Source organism: Pseudogymnoascus verrucosus, assembly GCF_001662655.1.
Source record: "Pseudogymnoascus verrucosus strain UAMH 10579 unplaced genomic scaffold scaffold_42, whole genome shotgun sequence".
Classification (NCBI taxonomy): Eukaryota; Fungi; Ascomycota; class Leotiomycetes; order Thelebolales; family Thelebolaceae; genus Pseudogymnoascus; species Pseudogymnoascus verrucosus.
Window position 1 is genome coordinate 186,972 of NW_017263693.1, and position 22,285 is coordinate 209,256.

Consider the following 22,285-nt stretch of genomic DNA (forward strand, 5'->3'; position numbering starts at 1 on the left):
TCCACTTGATAACCCCCCCACAAGCCCTCCAGCCCACCAAAAAAAAATGCAAAAAGATAATGAACAGAGTGGGACTCGAACCCACGCCACTTTCGTGACCAGGAAACTATATGATGATATATCACATGTATTAAGGTATAACCTTAACCTGGCGCCATAACCATCTCGGCCATCTGTCCTACTTGATGTGTTGAGGTGCGGTGTAATTTGGAATATTTGTTGCCGAAAAAGTTTTATATCAAAATCTCATAATATTATAATGTGGAAAAAATTATGAATTGTGAATTAATCGAAGATTATAGATTTTTTGGGGGGATTTATTTAGCTTAGATAATATAGTATAATATATTTAAATGGGATATCGCTATAAATACAAAAGCTAACTAAGAGCTTAGTTATACAGCCTGCAGATGAGGCGTGGCTTGACGTAGACAATATTACAGTCTGCCGTTAATATCATACAATGTCCCTGCTGCTTGTACACACATTAGAATGCCTATCCGTTGCCTGCAGCCCTCGTACAAGCAGGTGTATCCGCCGCCAAAGGCAGCTGTGCCCCAACAGCCCTTATCCCAAACTAAGGCAGGCCACGGCCCTCGATAGTCGGTATGCCGCAGTGATATCGCCTCGTCATATCCAATGCGCCTTTGTATCTTGACTCCTTCCATAACACAGCCTACACAGTCTCAAAGTTGAATCGGCAATCACGGTTGCTTGGGCTTCGCTAGGGCAGCTTCGAGCTGACTCTCGAGTTGAAGGATTTCATCTAAATATGTGTGAGTTCGTCACTCTGCACCGCTCGTGGCATGGTCCATACTTTGTCGCTCCGACTTGATCTCGTCCTTCTCCAGCTTCACCCAGAAGTAGTACGATAGTTGGTATGTGAATGTTGCCATGAGCAGGACCTTTGCGATCGGGCGGGTGAAGGTTTTGTAGAAGTTTACCTGTTGGGGCCAGGGAAATTAGCTTCGTCAACACGCGGGCTGGGAATAGCTGCACGTACGTGACCAGATACGGGCTTGGGGGCGTCGCCGGCGGGTGGTGGTGATGAAGCAAATGCGCGACGGAAAGAGGTGACGGAGCGGCGGGTGTTGGTTTGTCGTAGAGCACGAAGGGATATGCTCAGAGGTGATGCCATCTTGATTGAAAGAAGGAGTATATATGAAATGCTGACTTTACAAAAGACCCCTTGTTAAATCGTTGTTGGGCACAGATTATTTATTGATCGATGTTGCTTGACCAGGGTGCTCTACGATGGAGGTGGTTCCCCGGAAAGTCAAAATCAGGAACAGTGTCCCACCTCGGCTTCTCCCGCTAGAGTTACTATAGCTTAGTGGTGGAAGCTACTTTGGTCATGTACATGTCGTGCGACCTGGGGGACACCGTTTCTAAATCCAGCCATTTCTCAACTCCAACGACGATCCATCTTCCAACAATTATCCCAATTAACTCCCGATAAACCTACAATCTCATATTCGAATAGAATTCGATCAGATCAACTTCGGAAACCTACCGAGATCGCTCCAAGTAACACACAGCCAAAATGGTAAGTAAGACACGCGGGCCGTGTAGATACAATGCTGATCTCCCTCCCTGCAGGCGCAAACACCACAACAACGGATTAGCAACCAGAAGTTTGCCAAAGTGAACACGGCCAAGATGGGAAAGCCAGAGGGCACATTGAAGAAGAAACAGCAAACATTTAAGTCGCCGGTGTCTCCTATCTGGCTTAGTATGTCAAACCACAACCCCCCCCCGACTGCCTTTCAACCGCTAATCTGTCTACTTTCTAGTCCTTTTAGCATTCGTGGTGTTCGGCGGCCTGATATTCGAGTTAATTTCGAGGATATTCTTCAGATAAATGAGGCGGATCAAGGCGGTGGTGAAATCGATACGAGGGGCAAGCGCAACGTGGCTATATCCAACAAAATGCGCGACCGGAACTTCAAGCTACACATTGTACCAAACATTATACCTCAGACTCAATTTAACATAAGAATTGAAGATTGATGCTTTCCAAGTCCATAAAGATTCACACAAGCCGTGCGCCATATATAAGCTCCCTACTAAGCACCGAGCCCCATCCTCTTGCTGTGCCCACCATGCTTCAACCGGATACCAGCCTCAAACTGCCTCTCAAGTTCGCTCTGTACTTTCTCAATATCATTGCTAGCACTCCCGCTGGACCGAGCCGGTTTTGCACTCGCAGCAGCACCTGCATTCTTCCCAGCTCCAAGTAACCTGAGAAACTTAGATTTCCTTGCGGCGTCACCAGATAAGGCATCTGGGTTCCATTGCTCAGCGCTCGCTGCGGCGGGCTCGGCCGATTTTGGCTTTTCCGACTTCTTGGAGTCTGCATCCTTCTTTTTTGACTTGTGGCTCTTATCTTCTGATTTAGGCGCCGCTTTCTTCGACGGCAAGGCTGTAGCTTCTGGTGCCGCCTTGGCCGAAGCTTCTTTCTCCTTCCGTAACTTCCGCAACCTCTTCCTCTCTTTCTTAGCTGCATCTTCATCTACCTCCTCAGTCTGTTCGTTGTCCTCCCCGTCATTGCTTGCTTTCGTTGCGTCATCGTCGGAATCAACAGCCTTTTTCGACTTCTTACACTTCTTTGCTTTCTTAGATTCTTTCTCCTTATCCTCATCCTCCTGCTCGGCCCCAGAATGCTTTCGTTTCTTCGATTTGCTCGGCGCCTCTGTCTCGACCGTATCCTCAGCCTTGCGTGCCTCAGCCTTGGCAAGTTTTCTCGCAGCCTTCGCGGCGGCCTTTATAGTTTCAGCATCTTCGACCTGCTCCGTTGAAGCCTCGGTCTCCTTTTGCTTCTTGAGAGCTGGTACGGAATGTTAGTAAATATAATGGCAGGCGTGTGGTGTGAATCAATTCAATACCTTTTTTCTCTCGTTTGGCCGCCTTGTCCTTTTTTCTTTGTTCCTTGGTAATGGATGGAGTAGCTGGGAGCTCGGGGCTGTCTTCTTTCGAATGAGCCATGTTCAATCGAAGCGGTTACCGCTAAACTCTGCGTTGAAGCTATGAGGCGATCTTTGATATTGGAGAGAGCGATTGAGGTTCTCAGGGAACCGCGGTGCTCGTCAAATTTCAGGTCTGGAGAATAAGGTTATCGATAAGACAATCTTGACTGGAGCTGTCAGATTCGAGTCACGTGCGTATTTATCATGTCTCACAAAATTGATTTATAGTACAATCGAACACTTCTAGATACCCAATGAGTATAATAAGGTTGATATATAATAAGTAGCCTTATAGTATGGGTTGTCAAGCGACGGTAGAGTCGGTTGATCAAATCTACCAGATCAAGACCATATGCGCTCAAAATCTAACAGCTGCTACCTTATGGCTGATTGGCCTTCTCAGCATCCCCCTCCACACCGCCTGCCTCAGGCTCCTTGGCCTTGACTTTCTTCTTCTTCTTCTTTACCGTAGTAACTTCAGCAGACCCATCCGCTTGCTCTGCTTTCTTCTTCGAGCGAACTTTCCCAGTCGCTTCATCACCAACAGCCTTGACCTTTTTCTTCTTCTTCTTAACCACAGTCCCCTCTGGAGGAACACCCTGGGCAGCCTGGATACGCTCATTTGCACGTTGCATTTCCAGCCTCAGCTTCTCAACCTCTTGCATTGCCTTTGCCATCTCCTCTTCCTCCTTCTGATTGTGATGATGCTCGTACTCTGCTGATCCTCCGCTGACGTTATCGTCACCTTCAAGAGCAAATTCCCCAATGTTACTTGAGTCTACAAGAAGCGGTGATCGTTTTGGCTTTGTTCGAGCTCGTGGTTGCCCTTCTAAACTGGCCTCGGAATCATCGTTCCTCGGCGTTGAGGTGCCACTAGCAGCGAGTGTCTCATCCGCTGCAACCTGGATACGTTGACGAGGCTTGACAGGCGCCCGCTTTTTGGGCTTTTGCTCTGGAGCAACCGATGGCATCTTTCCAAGGTCGAGTTGCATGATTGGTATAGAGTCGATGTCAAGGTCATTCCCGTTGCCACTTCGGATGATCGTGTCGAAAGGGGTAGATGTAGAAGATTCGGAACTGATACCAGCAATGTAGAATGGGTCATCTTTATTTCTTTCCAGTCTCTCGGCCCTCCTCCTAGCCACAATGTCGGGATCCAAGTACGTATCTTCGGTATCGCGCTGATACGACTGAGGTTTCTCTTCGGGGGTTTCTGCGAGGCGGTTTATTGCCGGGTCTGCCATTGATAAACTCAAAGTGGATGGTCTCTGATGGTAGTACTCTTGGAATTCGTCTTCATCGGTTCTCTCGTACGCTCCTGAGTCGGCTCCCCTGAGGAGCTCATTTAAATTCGCAGTGATGGGTTGATCAAGGTTCAGATTGGCCGGCATAGGTACATTGCTCTGGGCGCCTGGAGCAATGGAGTGGAGATCAAGGCCTGCAAAAAGTGACGGTATTGCCTGGGTTAACAATAAAGGTGCGTCGTACTGATCCCCCGTTGACGATGCCTCTTGGCCAGCAGAGGCCTCTGCAGCTAACCGTAGGAGTTCCACAAATTCTGTAGTTCTCTCTTGCACCTCCAGGTTCGGGTGCAACGCCAATGGCTCCATAGTATGTAGTATGCGAGCCATCAAAAGTGAAAGCATGGTTTTCCTCTCAGCGGACCACTCCATAGATTCGTTACCTGACAAATGGGCAAAAACCTTTGGTATGGCTTGTAGTGTCATCGCGAGCACCTCGGGGTCCGATTGTGGTTTTGTAAAATGCAGGAGACCAACCAGCACGTCTTCTGGATAGGATAAATACGAGGCGTACTCTCCCACAACCCAAGTCACAGGCCGTAAGATGCCCCTTTTCTCGGCAATTTGGGACACTGCCCCGTGCAAACCATCCACTATTATGGATTCCGCAGCTCTCGTAGCACTCGCACGTATTGCTTTAACCTTGACGGCAACGTTTCGTAACTCATTTCCTATATTTTCAGCCACATCTGACTCCCCAGAGTCGTTGGCGAGAGTATGTGAGTCGGCAGCAGAAGTTGGAATGTGCCTGGGCGCGTTGCGGGCGAGTTGAATCAGGATATCAATATACCACTCAAAATCAACAAGGTTGCTGTAATTGTTGCTTGAGCACATCTTTAAAATCCTCAGGATAACATCATTCCTGTAGTCGTCCGGAAGAGAATATGTAGCGGCGTTCCGATTCGATCTCATATTTATCTCTGGGTTTTCTTCGTCAGAATCGAATGCGGCTGGACTGGGTGAACCGCTATCCTGAGAATCCGTCGCGGTTACGCTCCGTAATTGGCGCATTAATCGACCAACAATAGACATGAGATTATCGCTGCTGACCATTCCCACAACCAGATCTAGTGCTCGCAGTCTGATGGACATATCTGGACTGTCTATGCAGTCCATTATAACGTCTTCTTGCTGTGATACGAGATATGGGTGAGTCAATACAATCTGGTTGAAGGCTAACAATGCAACGTATTTCACTGAACATTGTTAGGCCAGACTCATAATTCATGGAAGGGGAGATACTTACAGTTAGGGTCGCCTTCAACCATTATCATACCACGAAGCTTGGTGACACATAACGTAGCAATCTCATCCTCGCTTTCATCGTCCGTCCCTCCCAATATCCCGCCTTGAATAATGCCATTGATACATTCATACAAAAGCGACATTGCCGGTGTAGTCCGGATGATTGATGTTAGAGGAGGTAATAATTTCTTAACAAGGCGAGGCTCTAAGGGGGTCATTGTCGCAAACTAGTCAAGTCAGTATTGTTTCCCCATAATAGAGAAGGCTCATGGCGACTGACAAGTTTGATTAATTTGATTGCCATCCAGTTGTTTCCTCCATCAACCAGTAGTTCAAACAACCTCGGGGCTAATGGCAGGAAATCCTGGGGACGCCGCCAACCCAGCTCACAGATTACATTGACAATGGCCGCAGTAACACTGGAGTCTTCGTTGTCGTCCATCAGACGTTCTTTGATTTTGGGCCACGCCGGCCGCAGCGTTTCGGGGTAAACTAAGGCCAGGCGATATATGGTAACGATTGTCTTTTTCCGAACCGTTGGACTGGAGTGTGTTAAACGAGGAAGTAAGTCGGATAGCACGGACATGGCTAAAGATGAGGTGATAATGTGAGGTAGAGTTATAATTGGGAGAGACATTGTCGTTAGAGATGCGGAGACGATGTCCTTGCCATAACGTCAGTATAGTTCTCAGCTTATAAGATGGTCGACATGTACCTTCTTCAACAAATTTGTCGCCAACATCAAGACTTCTGTATCCGGGCGGAAACTTTGGACGGCTCCAAGGTAGCCAACCCTCTTTTGTATGTATTTGGCGGAGGACATGACTTCAAGGACGTGGAAGGAAGCCCAGGACATATCATGTCCGAACATTTCGAGATAGACAAGTTTCAGCAAAGCCGTGGCCTTGACATCTGAAGAGACAGTCAGTACAACTGTATGGAAGCCGTAGAATATAGACTAACCCATGTCCTGCCCACGAATCTCTGCCCGACATTCTTTCAAGCTGTTTTGTATGTATGCCTTCTCGTCGCCCTTGTGGTTCCGCAGTCCTCTTATGAGGTCGTAGAGGGATTTTTCAAACCTGAAACGGGTCAATAAAGCTCTCGGCAGCTTTCATATATGAGTGGAGAGGACGTACATCTTGAGGCTCTGTCACAGGATGCTCCCTCGACATCCATGAGAGCTGTTCAAGCACCCCGATATCAACGAACAGGATGGGGCGGATAGAGTGCCACCAGCTTCTATATTACTCTTCGGAAGGCAACCCTCAAAGTAGAATATTATAAGAAAGTGTCGCCGAAGTGCTAGGCCATTTGTTGTCTCAATACACCGTAGCAGCACATTATCGGCGTCTCGAAGTTGTTGCCCCACCAAACGAGACAGGTCTTGGGTGCATCATGGTCGAAGAACGCGGCCCGCTACCTTGGTGGACCGTGCACCCTTTGCGTGGGTTCAATATGTACCATCAACCTCACCTCATATGGTTGTGCCTCATCAGTCCAATATAAGCTGTTGCATCTCCTGGAATTATATTTCAACGGATAGCTCTACACAAAGAAGATGTCTTCGTCAATTCTCCACCCGCCAGCCCACCTGCCGCCCTCGGTAGCTCTGCAATTGTCTCAACAAGCTCCAGCGCTACTTTCCACGACCCCATCATCGATCGCTCCATACTCTCTTTCATCCGTATATGCTGCGCCAGAAACCCCAGAACTATGGACAACCTACGAAAATCTGATGCTATCATGCCTACGCACTGGCGACAAGCATTCGGCCCGCGTATGCTTGGACAGGCTGTTGAGCAGGTTTGGGGAGAGCAATGAGAGGATCATGGCATTACAAGGACTATACCGGGAAGCAACAGCGGAGAGTGATAGCGATCTGCAAAAGGTTCTCACGGAATACGATTATATACTCAAGGGCGACCCTGGCAATATGGTTCGTTGGTCCGCTTTCCGTACTATAGGAACCTAGCTGACCTCTTTACAGCCCGTTTCGAAACGGCGCATAGCTCTCCTGAAGTCCATGGGAAAACAGGCAGAGGCCATTTCAGCCCTTGCTCAATTTCTCGACTGTTCTCCAACTGATGCGGAAGCGTGGGCCGAAATCAGCGACTTATATGCTTCCCAAGGACTCTATCAGCAGAGCATCTTTGCTTTGGAGGAGGTCTTGTTAATAACACCGAACGCTTGGAATGTAAGGATATTATAAACCGCTCTACAAATCTATTGGCTGACCATTGAAAGATACACGCGAGACTTGGAGAGCTCCTATTCACCAGCGCTGGGACCGACGGAAGTACAGGGAAGGATAGCACCACCGAAAAGTACATCTACGAATCTGTACGAAGGTTCTCAAGAAGTATCGAGCTATGCGATGATTATCTCAGGGGGTTTTACGGCTTGAAGCTTGTATGTTGGCCATATATAAATAGCATCCTCGCGAAAACTAACCTTTGATAGGCAACCGCTCGTGCATTGCTTACCCTGTCGGAAGGGTCGAATAAGTCCAAGGCTGATTCGACACCGAGCCTCAAAACTATACAGAGCCTTAACCTGCTTGCAACTGCCAAACTTACAGAAATTGTGCGCCGGAGCGTCGCACGAGAAGCGGGTTGGGAGGGATATGACGCAGCAGAGCTGATCGCAGCACGAGAACTACTTGACCGAGACGCAGTCAAAACCATCCGTTAGTTCGGTGCGGTGACGCGGGCAAGGAATATCCACGCAAGGTACGGGGCTGATTGATGAGCGCTGTATTCTGAAGACCCGGATGTAGGGCTGACGATCGCGTCTCGATCCGAAAATCGAGACAATCCGGTCAGACCATGATGGCGATGGTGGACCCAATTGCCACAACTTCAATTGTCGTGGCGTTACTCTGTGATGGCATTGTGCCAAGGAGCGGATTTTGTTTAGCTGTTATAGTACGTGGCATGTCTGATCGCGCCGGAAGTACTTTTGGGCGTTGGGGCCTGATAGGGCCAAAAGAAGATGTGGCTTTCTTTTCATGCAGGATCGCGGAAGGCTTGGGCATCAACCTTGATCTTGGGCGGCAGTTTTTTGTTCGGTGAGCCTCGACGACTGTTTTAACCTGGTTCCAAGGCACTGGATTGGATCTGATCCCCAGCGCTTTCTCCGACAATTAATCCCTGTTGCCTTGGAATGCGTGGCCTTGGGCTGTTGCGCAAATTGCCCAACGCACTGAATTCACCAAACACCAGCTCCCTATATCGTGTAGATTCCTTGATGAGATCCACTGGGCTCCATATTGAGTCACATTCAGGTGTTGCCAGATTTTCTTGTGGGCTGTTTTTGGATTGACAGCAAATTTTCATCACTGTGGCCGGGCAATCCTGGGTGGAGCTTGGGCATTGGCATGTGTATATTAGACAAGAACGGCCACGAAATAAAATGTCAATAACTCTTCAGATTGATATTGTGCCGACACATTCCACACAGTATTTGTACCACAGTGTATAAGTGTTTTCCACAATCCACAGGCTTTTTTTGACATTTGGGTTGTTCCTCAACCACACAAACTACAAGGCGAATCTCTCAGAACCAATATGTTCGTGACCTTCAGGAATCTTTTCAGAAAACTATATTCATTCCCAAAGAAAAGGCCATAGGATCGGAAAAGGAGCCTTACATTTATCCCTACAAATACCGGACTGCCTGGCCCACTCGAACGGAGGACTTTATACAGCCACTCCACCCCATAGGACGGACACTGGATCTTTTTTTTCTCTCTCTCTCTCTCTCTCTCAACAGCATCGCATATCCTGCGAGTATTTTTTTTGGCAGTTCCACATCCACAACAGGACAGGGCTTCGCCACATATCCTGGAGGCTGCCCAAAGACCAGAGGAGACAAACAGAACCACCTTTTGGAGTCACCCCGTTACACTGATTACTTTATTATTTTGGAAACCCTTGGAAACCACAGACCAAGGATACCTCTTCGCTACATCTTTAAACTGATCGCGAGGTGGTCAAGTACAGCATTACTTTTATATATCTACCTTGATAGACCATCAACCCACGAAAAAGGTTTGTCTTATTCGAAAACAATCCTAGCTGGCTGCAGACAGTATTCCAACGACGACTCCCGCCCGAGCCATTTGTTTGTTGATGACTGACGGGAATGCCGATGTTAAACAAGTGTTTGTCGGGAATCCACTGCATTTCTTTTCGATTTCGCCGTCTTCGGGCTGTTTTTTTTTTGCTGTAGACCATGGTGGTGCCTTGCCAACGGTGTCTTAATTGCCATCAGCCCCTCCCTTCCCCCCCGTTCCCTTTATTTACTTCAGGTGCACGACCACCACCACATATTGAAACCCCTCACTAACCATAATCGCATCTCAGTGCAGATATCGTCCTGACACACTTTTACCCCGTCAACCATCCCCAAAGCAACGCCGTTACGAAGTAGTCGTCATCGCATATACCACGCTATATCCATCTACCCGCGACAAATCAAATATCGATCACTCACAAATAGATCGCATGTACCTTGTTGACGTCTCGGCCCCACATCCCCACGAGTACCAAACAACCAAAGTAAACAAAACAACACACCAAACTCTGCACCGATCACCGTTTTTACCTGTTGTTTCGCCGTTTTACTCGCGCGACAAGCATTTGGCGGTCAAGAAGATCCAGCCAGTTGTTGGCGCCTTACATATCGACCGCGAAAAAAATCCACATTTCAGCCGTAGCCTGTTGCAGCCGACCCATACCTGCGTGTCAACGCCAGGGATTATAAACACAAAAAGGATATCTCCGTCTCGACTCTCCCCCAAAGGAGACGGTCGCGACCTGGAGATATACCCTACACCGAAGTACAAATGCCGCAGCCGTAAGTCATACATTCCTTTTCCTTTTAATAAGACACTCTCCCCCAAGGCCCAACGCAGACATCGACATCCCACTGCACTTTCACCGCTCCGAGACCCCGCACTGCCCACTAACGTCACTGCGCAGAACCGTAACAATCGATCTCGATAACCACCACTCCCCGTCGCATAGCTCACAGTCATCCTACACGGACGGAGGCAGCTCAACAGGTACTGGAGTCCATGTCTCAAATACCATCGATAGCCCGGAAGATTCTGACCTTCTAGACGATACATGGGATCCAGTATATTCCGACGACCTCGAACCCTCAGAGTCTGCTCCTCGTTCCAGACAGCAGCCGGTATATAGGGACTCGAGCCAACCCGCGCCGTCGATCCGCAGAGGCTCTTCTCGAAGGCAGGCATCGTCGTCTGACCACAGCTCTCGCCACCAGCAACCCCGCGCGCATCGGCCAAGGCCGAACCCGCCATCGAGTGTGGCTTCCATAGAAGACTACCCGGGCTATGGCCGAGGCTACCCACCGCAAAATCCTCCATATGGCGGCAGGGCTCCTCCGCCCCCGGCAGGATACCCGCCAAGCTTTGCCTCCGGCTACACTGGAGCTGGGCCGCCACCACCTTTCCCCGGAGCAGCTGGGTCGGTAGTGCCGTTCGGGCCGCCTCCTAGCTCGCACGGGTATCCCCAGAACCCCTTCTCACCCGCCGGCGGCGGTGGCCAGCACGGCTACTATCCGCCAGGACAGCACTATCCTCCTGGCCAGCAGCCACCTGGCGGCTTTGGTGGGCATGAAATGATGCCATACGGGCAAGCGCCACCATACGGCGGGTACCCTCCATACGGGGTGCCGCATCAAGGCCAAGGAACATCGGGAAGCCAATCACCTTATTATCACTATTCTCAGCCGGTCCCGCCTCCCCACGAGTCGCCTGCACCAACTCCAGCCCCGGCACCTGCGCCGGCGACTCCAGCACCACCTCCCGCGCCTGTACCTGACCCCGAAGTGGAAAAGAAGTTGGCAGAACTTGAAAAGGCACTTCAAGAATCACGAAAACTTTTCAACGACAAGGTGGCGCAAGAGCAAAAGGCAAGGGATGACGCCGAACATGCTGCCGCCACAAATAAAAAGGTCGCCGAGGAAGTTGCCAAGATGAAGGCAGCGATGGAAGAGGCGGCAAGAGCTAAGGAAGTTGCCGACGCGAAGGCCAAGTTTGACGCTGAGGTTGCCGCCGTGCAGAAGGTAAAGGACGACGCGGAGAAGGCAATAGTTGAAGCCGAGGCGAAGAAGAAGTTCGAAGCAGATTTGAAGGCCAAATTTGAAGAGGAGATCAAGGTGGCCAAGGCTAAAGCAGACGCCGCAAAAGCTGAAGCCGAGGCAAAGAACAAGTACGAAGCAGATTTGAAGGCCAAATTTGAGGAGGAGATCAAGGCGGCTAAGGCTGAAGTGGACGCCGCAAAAGCTTTGGCTGCCCCGCCGAAGGACGAGAAGAAGAAGCCGATTAAGTTCAAGGATGCTGTCGGCCGCAAGTTCAGTTTCCCGTACCACCTTTGCCAAACATGGGCAGTAAGTTTTTCGGTTCGCTGGTGTAAATATGTACTAACAGTAATAGGGCATGGAAGATCTCATCCGACAAGCATTCCTTCACGTGGACGTCATTGGCCCTCACGTCCAGGAAGGCCATTATGACCTGATTGGACCCAATGGCGAGATTATTCTTCCCCAAGTATGGGAGACGATGATTGAGCCCGACTGGGCAATTACAATGCACATGTGGCCTATGCCCGAGCCTCCAAAGCCAGAACCTGGCCCGCCTCCGCCACCTCCCCAAGCTCATGGAGGGAAACGACACTCGCAGAAGGCGCCGCCTAAGAGGCGAGACGGGCCTCCCCCCCCACCACCCCCTGATGGTGGCTGGGCTGGTGGTCCTGGAGGAATAACTGCGGGTGTTCTGGTGATGGATGACAATGTTCCGAAGAAGAAGAAGACCGAGAAATCATCTTGGAGTCTATTTGGAAGCGGCGGAAGCAAACCTGCGAAGAGTGGGAAGGGAAGGTGAGCAACAAAGCGTCTTGTGATTGATGTGGCAATTTCTAACGAACAACAGGGCAAAGAAGGGTTGAGCATGATGCTTTTTGGCAAAATATTAGCCACGTTTGAAGAAACTAAGGGGCGGGGGCCGTCATGGACGACGGCTCTACGCGGCCACTGTCTGGTAGAGCACAGGCGACTCAGAACTGCGCAAGCCAAGTTGAGATCGCAAGTTCTGGTCACGACGCTCCAAGAGGTATACCTGGAGCATTTATGTCTCGCCGACACGTGGAGGGAGGGGAGGAATATGTAGCAACTTCACGACTTTATTTATCGATGTAGCATTTGGGATATATGGAGTTGTTATACCCTTGTTGGAGGATTTAGATTTGATGACTATTTATACGACCTGTTATTATATGAGAATGGTGTCAATTGATATACGAGGATTTTATTATACGTGTAGGAAGTTTGCATCAGTGTGACCGAATGTTGGAATTTGTATGTACAGTATTATAGGTTTTCCGACCCCCCCCAACGCCATCTATATGCAGCACACTCATAATCGTTGCCTTCCTCTGTTGTAACCCCTCATCAAGTTCCTACCCCTGCCTTGGGCTGTCCAGCAACAACTTCGCCCTCTTCTCAAACGCCTCAATCATAACCTCTGCCAGTTTCGGAGCAACCGCTTTACTCAGAGATCCATACAATGGGTTTGAGAATTGAAATTCAATCGCCAGGTTCACCTCTGTCAGAACACGAGCTACTCCAGGCGTAGCGGATTGTCCTGAAAGCGGCTTCACAGTCCACCTCGTTGATAACCGTTTGAAGATGTTATTGGGTATAGCAGGAGACTCTATTCTCGAAAGGCGACCAAGTGAATGTTGTTTTGAAACGGCTGGTACAGCATCACCTCCGAGGGCCTCGACAATGGTGTCTGGGACGCAATTGAGTTTGCTTGTGAATGTCTCCTCGAATCCTCCCCATCCAACTTTCAGGTCTGCTTGCTCGGGCCATTTCTTCCCCTTCGTATCTGGTTCCGACCATTTTGTGACTCGGGATTCTTGACAGTAAGGTATGAAGCTTGAGTAGCGGTCCACGTCGGCGATCAGGGTATATAAGCTCGAAGATTTGTAAGGGAGTATCCGAGTTTCCTTCAGAGTAATGAGCTCGGAGCCCGGGAGAGAGAGAAAGCTTCGTCGAATTGGCGCAACTGGGCGAAAGTTCTGGGGTTTGACAGAGGAAATGCGGCGCATAACTCGAAGTGGAATCGGACACGCCATGGTGGAAGGTAGGAAAAAAAGAGAGTTATTGTACAATCGCTTCAAAAACAATTTTCATTATGCTAGATAATCCGCCCCAGGTAATGTACACATGAAGTCGCAAACAAAAAACATCGCGATTTTTTGGAAGCATTCAGATAAGCTCATCGGCCAGCTAACTGACCCCTGTCCATTTCCTTCCCGAAATCTCGCTTACATAATGAGCCGCACCTTAAATACGACAAAAAGTTTCTGTGTTCTTGACAAAACCTTTTCCATAATAATACTCTCAACGAACCCAAATCTCCAACGACAAACAGCCTTAGTTTCTCTTGAAGTTTCAAGAGCGACTTCTGCTTTTCGAGATGGGTGCGGACATGGAGATTCCGGTGGGCACTCCGATTGTGCCAGTTGCACAGGAGCAGAGTGAGCAGGCTCAGCCTATTGGCGGGGACCTCCCCGCACATCTGTCTCATGACCCTCAGCACAACATGAAACGAACCGACCCTTTCCAGTTTGGATCGCGGTTACTCAAAGAGGAGGATAACGTATTTGAATTTAACGCGTGGGACCATGTGGAAACAGATAATGCCTACAAGGAGTATTCTGAAGTACAATATGCGAAGCAGCGTGAAGCTCCGGTTTCTGATTTTGACAAGAGTATGTACTATCCTTCCTTTTCTTATGCACACCACTTTCATGATGATTCAAAATGCATAGTTCATCTGAGGTCTACGGATCCCTGAATGATACAAACATAGCAACGTCTTTCGCTCCTATCTGATATAAAGTCAAAAGCATTACTTTTTTTTTTGAACATAATTTTTCAAGAATCTCCGCTAATGCCTCTCCAGACAGATTTAACTCCGATCCCGCTAAGTGGTGGAACCAGTTCTATAAAAACAACACGTCCAATTTCTTCAAAGACCGCAAGTGGCTTCGCCAGGAGTTCCCCGTGCTTGCCGAAGTCACGCTCGCAGACTACGGTCCCTGCACGCTCCTTGAGGTCGGTGCCGGTGCTGGCAACACCGCCTTTCCTATTATTGCAAATAATCAAAATCCAAACCTTAAAATCCATGCCTGCGATTTCTCCAAGATAGCCGTCGAAGTGATGCGTGAGAATGATGCCTATAATACGAGTCAAATCCAGGCCGACGTCTGGGACGCCGCGGGGCAAGATCTCCCGCCGGGACTCGCCGAGGGCTCTGTAGATGTCGTCCTGATGATATTCATATTCTCCGCTCTCTCGCCGACGCAGTGGCAGCAGGCTGTGTCGAACATCTTCCGCGTGCTGAAGCCAGGCGGCGAGGTACTATTCCGGGACTATGGCCGTGGAGATCTGGCTCAGGTCCGCTTCAAGAAGGGACGGTACATGGAAGAGAACTTTTATGTTCGTGGGGATGGCACGAGGGTTTACTTCTTCGAGAAGGACGAGCTGGAAAAGATTTGGTCGGGCGAGGCTGCGTCTGCTGGCCCAGGATTTGAGATTGTCAGCTTGGGCGTGGATCGCAGACTGCTTGTCAATCGTGCCAAGCAGCTCAAGATGTATCGATGCTGGATGCAGGGGCGGTTTCGCAAGGCCGGAGGCACTGCAAGCAGTTCGGAGGTCGTCAGTTGAACGAAACTGCGATCATCACCCGAAATAAAGAGAACGCCCGGCTCCCCATGCCTTACAAAGTCAAGAGGACGCCAAGATACGCTTGAGAGCAAGTAGGCGTTGATGCTCAGAGCAACATGGCGATATCAGATGCACCTACCGGAGGACTTGGGCATGGTTGGATTAGACAAGAGCCCTTCTTCCCCTGGTCGAAGCTCAACAGCTGTGTGAAGGTTTTGCCTCTTCAGTAATTGTTGAGGCTTCTCAAGGGCTGAGATTCCATGAGGCAATTTCTGCCTCCTAAGTGACTGGCGTCAAGGAGACTGATGTTCTAGATAGTCTCGAGCAGATGAGTGTATATAGGCAATAGAATTAAATAAAGGGCCTATATAAAAATGCAGATCATCAAGTACTGATTTTAAATGATGTTTTAAGCTTGTGTAATTACAGCCGCTCGACTCCATCATCCACGGCTCAAGCCCCCCCTTAACCTGCATATTTGTAGAAGCACTACCGCTGACAGCGCCAACTTAAGAGCGTCATCTATAGAGACTAGTCTGAGAGAGAAATCTGCGTAGCTAGAGGGGAATTGTGCACCGCTATCAGGTCGGCTTTCGAGAGATCCGAATCCTAAGAAACAGCCATTGAGGGACATCTCGAGCCTATAGTAACCTCGAGGAGCGACTGAAGGAGGTGGCCCAAGAGAAGGACATCCTCGCGACCCATGGTACTGAGACGGAAGGGCGCTTCTAGACATCAGCGGCGAAGATGGGGTTCATGGCAACTCGTAGCCACAAGATCAGAGGGAAGAACTCTGCTATCAGGCAGGAGAGAGGGGCCATCATTCAGGCGAAGTCGACAGGACAACCTCTCACAACAGAGAAAAGCGTGTCAGACACTAGAAGATTCTCATTTTGGCACAGAATTCAGGATCCACAGTATATTATATAGCGTATATATAACAAAGTTTGATTCTCTCGTATCGTACAATACAATACATTCCACGCCTTCTAACGCCATCCCATCTATATCGACCAAATCATACACATCCCCACTCTCACCTCGCCCGCTCAACCTTATTCAGCTTCGAAGCCGTCACAATCTGTTCCCCGTTAGCCTCTATCCCCTCTCACTATCCCACTCAACACAAAGAGCAAACATACCTGCGACTTCGTGCCCTGCCCCCTAACCGGCAACCCCATAGCATGTCTCCTCCCCCTATAACTCCCCATATCTCTCAACCGCTTAATATCCTCCCTCATCTTCCTCCTCGCATCATTCTCAATCGTCATGTTCGACAACTCCGCCGTCATCTGCGTGATGGTGCGCTGCGGGATGTCGCCGATGCGCGCGAGCGGGTGGACGCTGAATTTTGCGAGTATCCGCGAGCATGATTGCGGGCCAAGCGCGTAGAAAGATTGGAGGGCGATGGTGATCACTTTGGATTCCGGGAAGTTGACGCCGAGGAGGAAAACCTGGCGGGGGGTGTTAGCTGTGCTCTACTTTATTTCTTGGAGTTGGGGGGTCGAGGGCGGGGGGTTGTGGTTGGGGGACTCGGAAGACGGAGGGCGTACCATTGTGAGAGATGTTTCGGGGGGTCTATTCGCACGTCTGCGAGTTCGAGGAATTGCAATTGGCGACAACTGGCGTTCGTTTCTGCTGCACTGTCGTCGGGATTCTGTCGAGCCTCAAGAAACATTTCGGCTTCCGCGGTTTTGCCGCACGGGCCACCACTAATAGCTCTATATGTCACGTGACCTGTCGTACCCCTGTCAGCACGCCAATCGAACACCTATGTGAAACCAGGGCCACCCCATGCGGTCAGAGCTTAAAGGCGTCTTTGGTCGTCTTCCCGCCACTTCCTTCCCAATCAACAACCACAACATCTCTTTTTCACGATATTATTGTGCAAAGATGTTCACCCTCCAGCGCAGCGTAGTCTCCGTGCTACTCATCCTCACGGCCGCCTTCCTCTTCTTCGCGCAGACCGCCTCGGCCTCCAAGGGCCCGAAGATCACCCACAAGGTCTACTTCGATGTCTCCCACGGCGATGTGCCGCTCGGCCGCATCGTGATGGGCCTTTACGGCAAGACCGTCCCGGAGACGACTGAGAACTTCCGCGCTCTCGCCACTGGCGAGAAGGGCTTCGGATTTGAGAAGTCGAACTTCCACCGTGTTATCAAGAACTTCATGATCCAGGGTGGTGACTTCACCAGAGGTGATGGTACCGGCGGAAAGTCGAGTAAGTGATGGACATGATGTAGAAGAGGTAAATTGGCTAATTGGGATAGTCTACGGCGACAAGTTCAAGGATGAGAACTTCAAGCTAAAGCACACCAAGACTGGTCTTCTCAGCATGGCCAACGCCGGAAAAGACACCAATGGCTCGCAATTCTTCATCACCACCGCCATCACCAGGTCAGTCCCGCCCCCAGCATCCATTTAAGTAAATACACGAGCTAACAACCCCCAGCTGGCTCGATGGCAAGCACGTCGTCTTCGGCGAGGTCCTTGAGGGCTACGAGATTGTCCAGAAGATCGAGGACGTGCCCAAGGGCAGCGGCGACAAGCCCAAGGAGAACGTCACCATCACTAAGAGCGGCGAGCTCGAGGTCCCCGCAGAAGGTCTGCATGTCGACCTTTAAACCTGTTACCCTCCCTGAACGTATCTAGCATTGTAGCTTCCCTGGACCCGCTGATCCGTTCTGTTCAACCTCGCAGGCTTAGAAAGCGATGATATTGTCGATGCAGACACTCATACGATGAAGACCCCGTCGTCGGAGGGGATCAGCATCTTCCAGAAGGTGCTGTTTCTGGCTGTTATCAGTGGGTGTGTGGCTTTGTACGTACGTTACAGCAAGTCGCAGTAGACTGCTTTCAATAGGGGAAAAGTTTGAGTTTAGTTTAGGGCGAGTAAATAGCATTCAATTGAGTAGATCCTAAAGTTATACGATGTTCATTTATGCGTGATTACCAGTGGTGACTTTGTCGTGATATTGAGGCCACCATGAATAATCCAGCCTCGGAAGTTGCCGTAATCGCGGTGGTCTGCACGTTGGAACAGACGAACGCGGCTGGACCAGCTGGGGTTCGCACGTCAAAGGCTCACCTAAATTAACCTCAATTACTCTTCATGTAGACATCTACACCAAACAACAACCATGACGGACCTCTACGGCGGCCGCTCGCCTGGGTCTACAATTGAAGCCTCCGAAATGGACGATCACCGCACCGCAGCATCGTCGCCAACACGCGCCGATCCACGAACCACACTCCAGCACGTCCTGGGAGACACAGAATCGGCACCGACTTCATCGCCACAGAAGCGCGAAGACGCAGATATGACGGAAGATGAGAACCCAAAACCACAGCCATCAGCAGGGAAGGGGAGCGGAAAGAGCGGCGCAAAGGGACGGACTGCAAAGGGGGCCGCGGCGCACAAGGAGGCAACTGCTGGTGCCGGATACAGTGGGCACAAGGTGCGGCATCTTAAGAAGGATGATGGAGAGCCATTGTGGAGGAAGGATATTCAGTATGAATTCCTGTGGAATATCTTTGATGATGAAACAAAGTGCTTCACCAATAGTTATGATGCGGAACTGGCACCGCAGAGCTTTGCGGAACTATACATCGATGCCATGGCGAGGAGTAGCAAGACGAGCAAGATCCTGAGGGATAAGTTGATGAGCGAGCATGAGCCGGCGAAGAACATGGCTATGGTGTGCCTGTTGGTCAATCTTGGGAGGATGAACACAACTTTGAACTGTAAGTTATACCCTACGACAAAGTTGTGACATTGCTAACAAACGCCCAGTCTTTCCAGAGATGCGTGCGCAGCTGCGGACATACCACGCCATTCCATCCCTACAAGCACAACAAGACCCAAATTCCTACAAACAGCTGCAGGATGCCCCACGGTTGAAGTCGATCTTGAAGGGCGCATCGGAAGACCGCTTTGAACCCAACTCAATCGACAAGATCAAAGACACACCCATACCGCGCACCAACCCCGTGAATCTGATCTTTGTCCTGGCCCAATACGCCGCCCGTGTCACTGAACTTCACTTCCCCCCTGGCCGTGATTTCTTCGACCTCATCATGCGCCCAACGCTCTCCAGCAAGTCCCGCGCCCGCGCCCTCCTCTGGCTCATGTGGCACTATCTGGAGTCGGACTTCACCGAAGAAGGCTGCAAAGAGAACCCCTTTGGCGCTGGCGTCGATTACGGCACCGGTGTGTCCAACCAAGGCGTCCCCGCCCTCACGACCCTCAACGACGCTGAGATGGCCCTTGAGAACGTCGACACCCCCGAAGAGACAGAGTATGGCGAAGCCAAGATGCGCGAGCGCAAGCGCATCATTGAAGCTGATCAAGCAGCCCTACACATCGACTACGGGCCACCAAAGCGCGGCCCAAAGCCCAAACTTAACCTTGGCCCTGACGACGTCGGTGCCAGCCCTTCTGCGGTCCTACGCACGCGTGCCTCGAAATACGACTCCGATGTTGACAGTGCGCGCTCGACACCACCAAGAGGCGGATCCAACCTGCGCGTCCACGGCCTGAGCGGGGCGCGCACGCGCGGCGGTGCGCTCAAACACCAGATCGATGGCGGATCGTCGCCTGCACCACGCGAGGCGCCAGAGGGCCAGGCACCGACTGCGCGACGCACGAGGCCACTTACTGCGCATCAACTTGCCGTGGAGCACAATAGGAACCAGCGCGTGAACTACATTCTCTCCCGCGGACTGCGACGGGTTCACCACAACGCACGCAAGGCACGGCGGATGGAGGGTGCGATTCTGCGGGCTGTCCACCGCACAGCAGCCATGCAGGAGATGTGCGAGGACAGCGAGAGTGAAGAGAGTCTTGGCCGCGCGCTCGGGCCGTTCAGGGAGAGAGGTGTGGGCGGGTTAGTGCAGTTGAAGAGTGAGGAAGATGATTTTGGGGAGGAGATGGCGGCGTATGGGGCGGCGTTTAGGAGGATGGGGAGGAGACTTGATAGGTGGGGCGAGGGGGGGTATAAGGCGCATATTGAGGAGCCGGTGGCGACGGTGGAGGAGGCGGGGACGACGGAGGAGGATTTGGATGAGATGGAGAAGGCGTTGTTGGGGTTGGCGAGCGAGGCGGAGGAGGAGGCGGAGGAAGAAGAGGATCTGGATGATGTGGATAAGGCGTTGTTGGGGCTGACGGAGGAGGAGGGGAGTGAGGGTGGGATGGATATAGATTGATTGGGGCGGCGATTGTCGGAAGTGAGATTGCGGGATGTTTGATTTGTTTTCTGCTATTTTGGGAGGTGGGGTCGTGGTGTTTGGGCGCTGGGAGGAGGGAGAGGGAGGGATTGTAATGCGGTTTTAAGTCTGGCCACAAATATGGGAGCATTGTAGTAGTAGTATGGTGTGTATCAATTAGAAGACTTAGACAGCGCTGAAGCATTGTTTCCGTATGGATGGTCTATTTCTTGTGATTCTAATGCCTTCTAACCCCTATATCTATATTACAATGTTCGACCTCTGAGCGCCGACGGCTAGTTACGCCCGCTCTAACTAAACACTCGCTCCCTCGTTTCCAAGACACACTTGAAGTGATAATGAAATAGCCTTCCGCTCGCGCCATCCGGTTTACTTACCTCCACGCTGCATAGGCCCGACTACAGTGTTGCTAAAACAACGCACCTCCAAATTAACCCCCTTTATCCAAGCCCCCTCACTCAAAAGTTCTGTCCAAGTCGGCTTCCATCCCCGCGATAATTCGGGCCATCATACTGCGCCTGATGCAAACGCGCCTCATCCTCGTGCATAAGCGCATGCGAGTCATTAGCCTCCATCTGCAGAACCGTCTCCTCGCTAACGCGCTCCTTGGTGCGCACAGCCGGGATCAAGTCGATGAAGAAGGAGAGAATGTAAAATGTGAAGATAAAGGCGATGGTCCATTCAAGGACGGCCGCCGTGTCGAAATTGTCTTTCCTGCTCTCCACACCGAATGCTAGGATTGGTTAGCAGATGGCGCTTCTCTGTCGTTGTGGGGGGCTTACCTATAGCCAAGGCGACCTCGATGAGAATAAAGGAGAGCTTAATCCAAAACGACGCCCTCAGCACACGATGCTCGCGGAAATCTAAGTAACTGTCAACAACACACCCCCCTTTTCGAAATGCTGAGCCAAACTCACGAATCCCCAAGCGCTGGTACTCCGCGCAGATAAAGATAGCCGAAACCACGTATCCCACCATAAACACGACGAGAAACCGATTATGCATATGTGGATGCCGCAGCGTATCCAAGATACTCAAACAGATCAACCCCACCGTCCCCACCAACGCCCCCAACATCGACAGAAACATAAACGCCTTCTCCTTAATAGTGAGATTGCGCGCCAGCCTTCCACGATGTCGTAGCCAGCGCTCCGCTACTAGCGAGAGGTCGAGGAAGACGGTCATGACGACTGAGCCGGCGATGAAGAGGGGCTTGAGGCCTTGCGCGCCGACGTCAGAGATGTAGGCGATTCTTTGGCGCGGGTCCATGGAAGGGTAGTGTGGGCGGCCGGAGGTGGTCCAGACGGCCAGCATGGCGATTAACATGCCGAGCCTGGGGGGTGTTAGGGGGGGTTGCTGAAATGGTGTGGGGAGGGGGCGTACCATGTGAGGCCCGAGATGACGGGGAAGACCTGTTGGAAAAGTAAGCTTTTGGATGAGTGAAAATGGCGCGCGCGGCGGGACGTACCCAATATGAGAACCCCCACATGCTTGGCTGAGAGCTGGGAAGCTGTAGTCGTCGATGAGAGAATGCGCGCTTCAGTCGTGGCGCGTTGTTTTTTGTATAAAGATGTTGATATAGCCTAGTGGCACGGAAATCTACTGGAAAGACATAGTAAGGGTCCTGGCGACCATTTAACGAGTGTTCATGTACATGTAATGTCTACTAGAGTAAAACAAGGGTTTTTTTGCCACTGCCGGCGCGCAACAGCTTAGAAATTCGGATTGCCGGGACTGACGTCATTGCCTATGATGTTTAAATCGTGGCTAAGCTTAAAATCG

At 50.8% G+C, this 22,285-nt stretch overlaps 12 protein-coding genes and 1 non-coding gene across 13 annotated transcripts; 6 read left to right on the plus strand and 7 right to left on the minus strand.

The window, feature by feature from the left end:
* Positions 1–59: 59 nt before the first annotated feature.
* VE01_07132 lies at positions 60–179 on the minus strand (the record flags this gene model as incomplete). The annotated part of the gene is made up of 1 exon: positions 60–179. It is a non-coding gene; the product is annotated as a tRNA-Leu (tRNA).
* Positions 180–310: 131 nt separating this feature from the next.
* Positions 311–1,245, minus strand: VE01_07133 (uncharacterized protein). The gene is made up of 2 exons (XM_059463860.1): positions 1,004–1,245; positions 311–944 (listed from the first exon to the last, which is right to left on the minus strand). Exons 1-2 carry the CDS (start codon positions 1,136–1,138, stop codon positions 786–788), a joined length of 294 nt encoding a protein of 97 aa, XP_059319471.1. The 5' UTR covers positions 1,139–1,245; the 3' UTR covers positions 311–785.
* Positions 1,246–1,404: 159 nt separating this feature from the next.
* Positions 1,405–2,023, plus strand: VE01_07134 (uncharacterized protein). The gene is made up of 3 exons (XM_018276569.2): positions 1,405–1,546; positions 1,600–1,732; positions 1,794–2,023. Exons 1-3 carry the CDS (start codon positions 1,544–1,546, stop codon positions 1,859–1,861), a joined length of 204 nt encoding a protein of 67 aa, XP_018127774.1. The 5' UTR covers positions 1,405–1,543; the 3' UTR covers positions 1,862–2,023.
* On the minus strand, positions 1,990–3,092 carry VE01_07135 (uncharacterized protein). The gene is made up of 2 exons (XM_018276570.2): positions 2,886–3,092; positions 1,990–2,827 (listed from the first exon to the last, which is right to left on the minus strand). Exons 1-2 carry the CDS (start codon positions 2,983–2,985, stop codon positions 2,067–2,069), a joined length of 861 nt encoding a protein of 286 aa, XP_018127775.1. The 5' UTR covers positions 2,986–3,092; the 3' UTR covers positions 1,990–2,066.
* Positions 3,093–3,233: 141 nt separating this feature from the next.
* Positions 3,234–6,879, minus strand: APL5 (AP-3 complex subunit delta). Its single transcript, XM_059463861.1, has 6 exons — positions 6,652–6,879; positions 6,476–6,594; positions 6,228–6,424; positions 5,793–6,176; positions 5,514–5,739; positions 3,234–5,463 (listed from the first exon to the last, which is right to left on the minus strand). Coding segments are annotated over exons 1-6 (3,045 nt in total). The 5' UTR covers positions 6,654–6,879; the 3' UTR covers positions 3,234–3,346.
* Positions 6,880–7,005: 126 nt separating this feature from the next.
* VE01_07137 (uncharacterized protein) lies at positions 7,006–8,929 on the plus strand. The gene is made up of 4 exons (XM_018276572.2): positions 7,006–7,451; positions 7,503–7,709; positions 7,760–7,924; positions 7,976–8,929. The coding sequence occupies exons 1-4, from the start codon at positions 7,074–7,076 to the stop codon at positions 8,204–8,206; spliced, it is 981 nt and encodes a 326-aa protein (XP_018127753.1). The 5' UTR covers positions 7,006–7,073; the 3' UTR covers positions 8,207–8,929.
* A 1,432-nt stretch (positions 8,930–10,361) lies between these two features.
* On the plus strand, positions 10,362–12,845 carry VE01_07138 (uncharacterized protein; the record flags this gene model as incomplete). Its single annotated transcript, XM_018276573.2, has 4 exons — positions 10,362–10,372; positions 10,498–11,932; positions 11,979–12,421; positions 12,474–12,845. 4 exons carry the CDS (start codon positions 10,362–10,364, stop codon positions 12,487–12,489), a joined length of 1,905 nt encoding a protein of 634 aa, XP_018127754.1. The 3' UTR covers positions 12,490–12,845.
* Positions 12,846–12,874: 29 nt separating this feature from the next.
* Positions 12,875–13,859, minus strand: VE01_07139 (uncharacterized protein). The gene has a single exon (XM_018276574.2). The coding sequence runs from the start codon at positions 13,678–13,680 to the stop codon at positions 13,000–13,002; it is 681 nt and encodes a 226-aa protein (XP_018127755.1). The 5' UTR covers positions 13,681–13,859; the 3' UTR covers positions 12,875–12,999.
* Positions 13,860–13,939: 80 nt separating this feature from the next.
* VE01_07140 (uncharacterized protein) lies at positions 13,940–15,656 on the plus strand. Its single transcript, XM_018276575.2, has 2 exons — positions 13,940–14,319; positions 14,514–15,656. The coding sequence occupies exons 1-2, from the start codon at positions 14,025–14,027 to the stop codon at positions 15,275–15,277; spliced, it is 1,059 nt and encodes a 352-aa protein (XP_018127747.1). The 5' UTR covers positions 13,940–14,024; the 3' UTR covers positions 15,278–15,656.
* A 657-nt stretch (positions 15,657–16,313) lies between these two features.
* VE01_07141 (uncharacterized protein) lies at positions 16,314–16,955 on the minus strand (the record flags this gene model as incomplete). The annotated part of the gene is made up of 3 exons (XM_018276576.1): positions 16,314–16,358; positions 16,420–16,731; positions 16,866–16,955. The coding sequence occupies 3 exons, from the start codon at positions 16,953–16,955 to the stop codon at positions 16,314–16,316; spliced, it is 447 nt and encodes a 148-aa protein (XP_018127770.1).
* Positions 16,956–17,103: 148 nt separating this feature from the next.
* Positions 17,104–18,203, plus strand: CPR2 (Peptidyl-prolyl cis-trans isomerase). Its single transcript, XM_018276577.2, has 3 exons — positions 17,104–17,498; positions 17,548–17,674; positions 17,730–18,203. Exons 1-3 carry the CDS (start codon positions 17,171–17,173, stop codon positions 17,899–17,901), a joined length of 627 nt encoding a protein of 208 aa, XP_018127749.1. The 5' UTR covers positions 17,104–17,170; the 3' UTR covers positions 17,902–18,203.
* Positions 18,204–18,358: 155 nt separating this feature from the next.
* Positions 18,359–20,697, plus strand: VE01_07143 (uncharacterized protein). The gene is made up of 2 exons (XM_018276578.2): positions 18,359–19,021; positions 19,071–20,697. The coding sequence occupies exons 1-2, from the start codon at positions 18,418–18,420 to the stop codon at positions 20,480–20,482; spliced, it is 2,016 nt and encodes a 671-aa protein (XP_018127748.1). The 5' UTR covers positions 18,359–18,417; the 3' UTR covers positions 20,483–20,697.
* On the minus strand, positions 20,689–22,194 carry VE01_07144 (uncharacterized protein). The gene is made up of 5 exons (XM_018276579.2): positions 21,972–22,194; positions 21,887–21,915; positions 21,421–21,836; positions 21,286–21,366; positions 20,689–21,236 (listed from the first exon to the last, which is right to left on the minus strand). Exons 1-5 carry the CDS (start codon positions 21,990–21,992, stop codon positions 20,962–20,964), a joined length of 822 nt encoding a protein of 273 aa, XP_018127776.1. The 5' UTR covers positions 21,993–22,194; the 3' UTR covers positions 20,689–20,961.
* Positions 22,195–22,285: the final 91 nt, after the last annotated feature.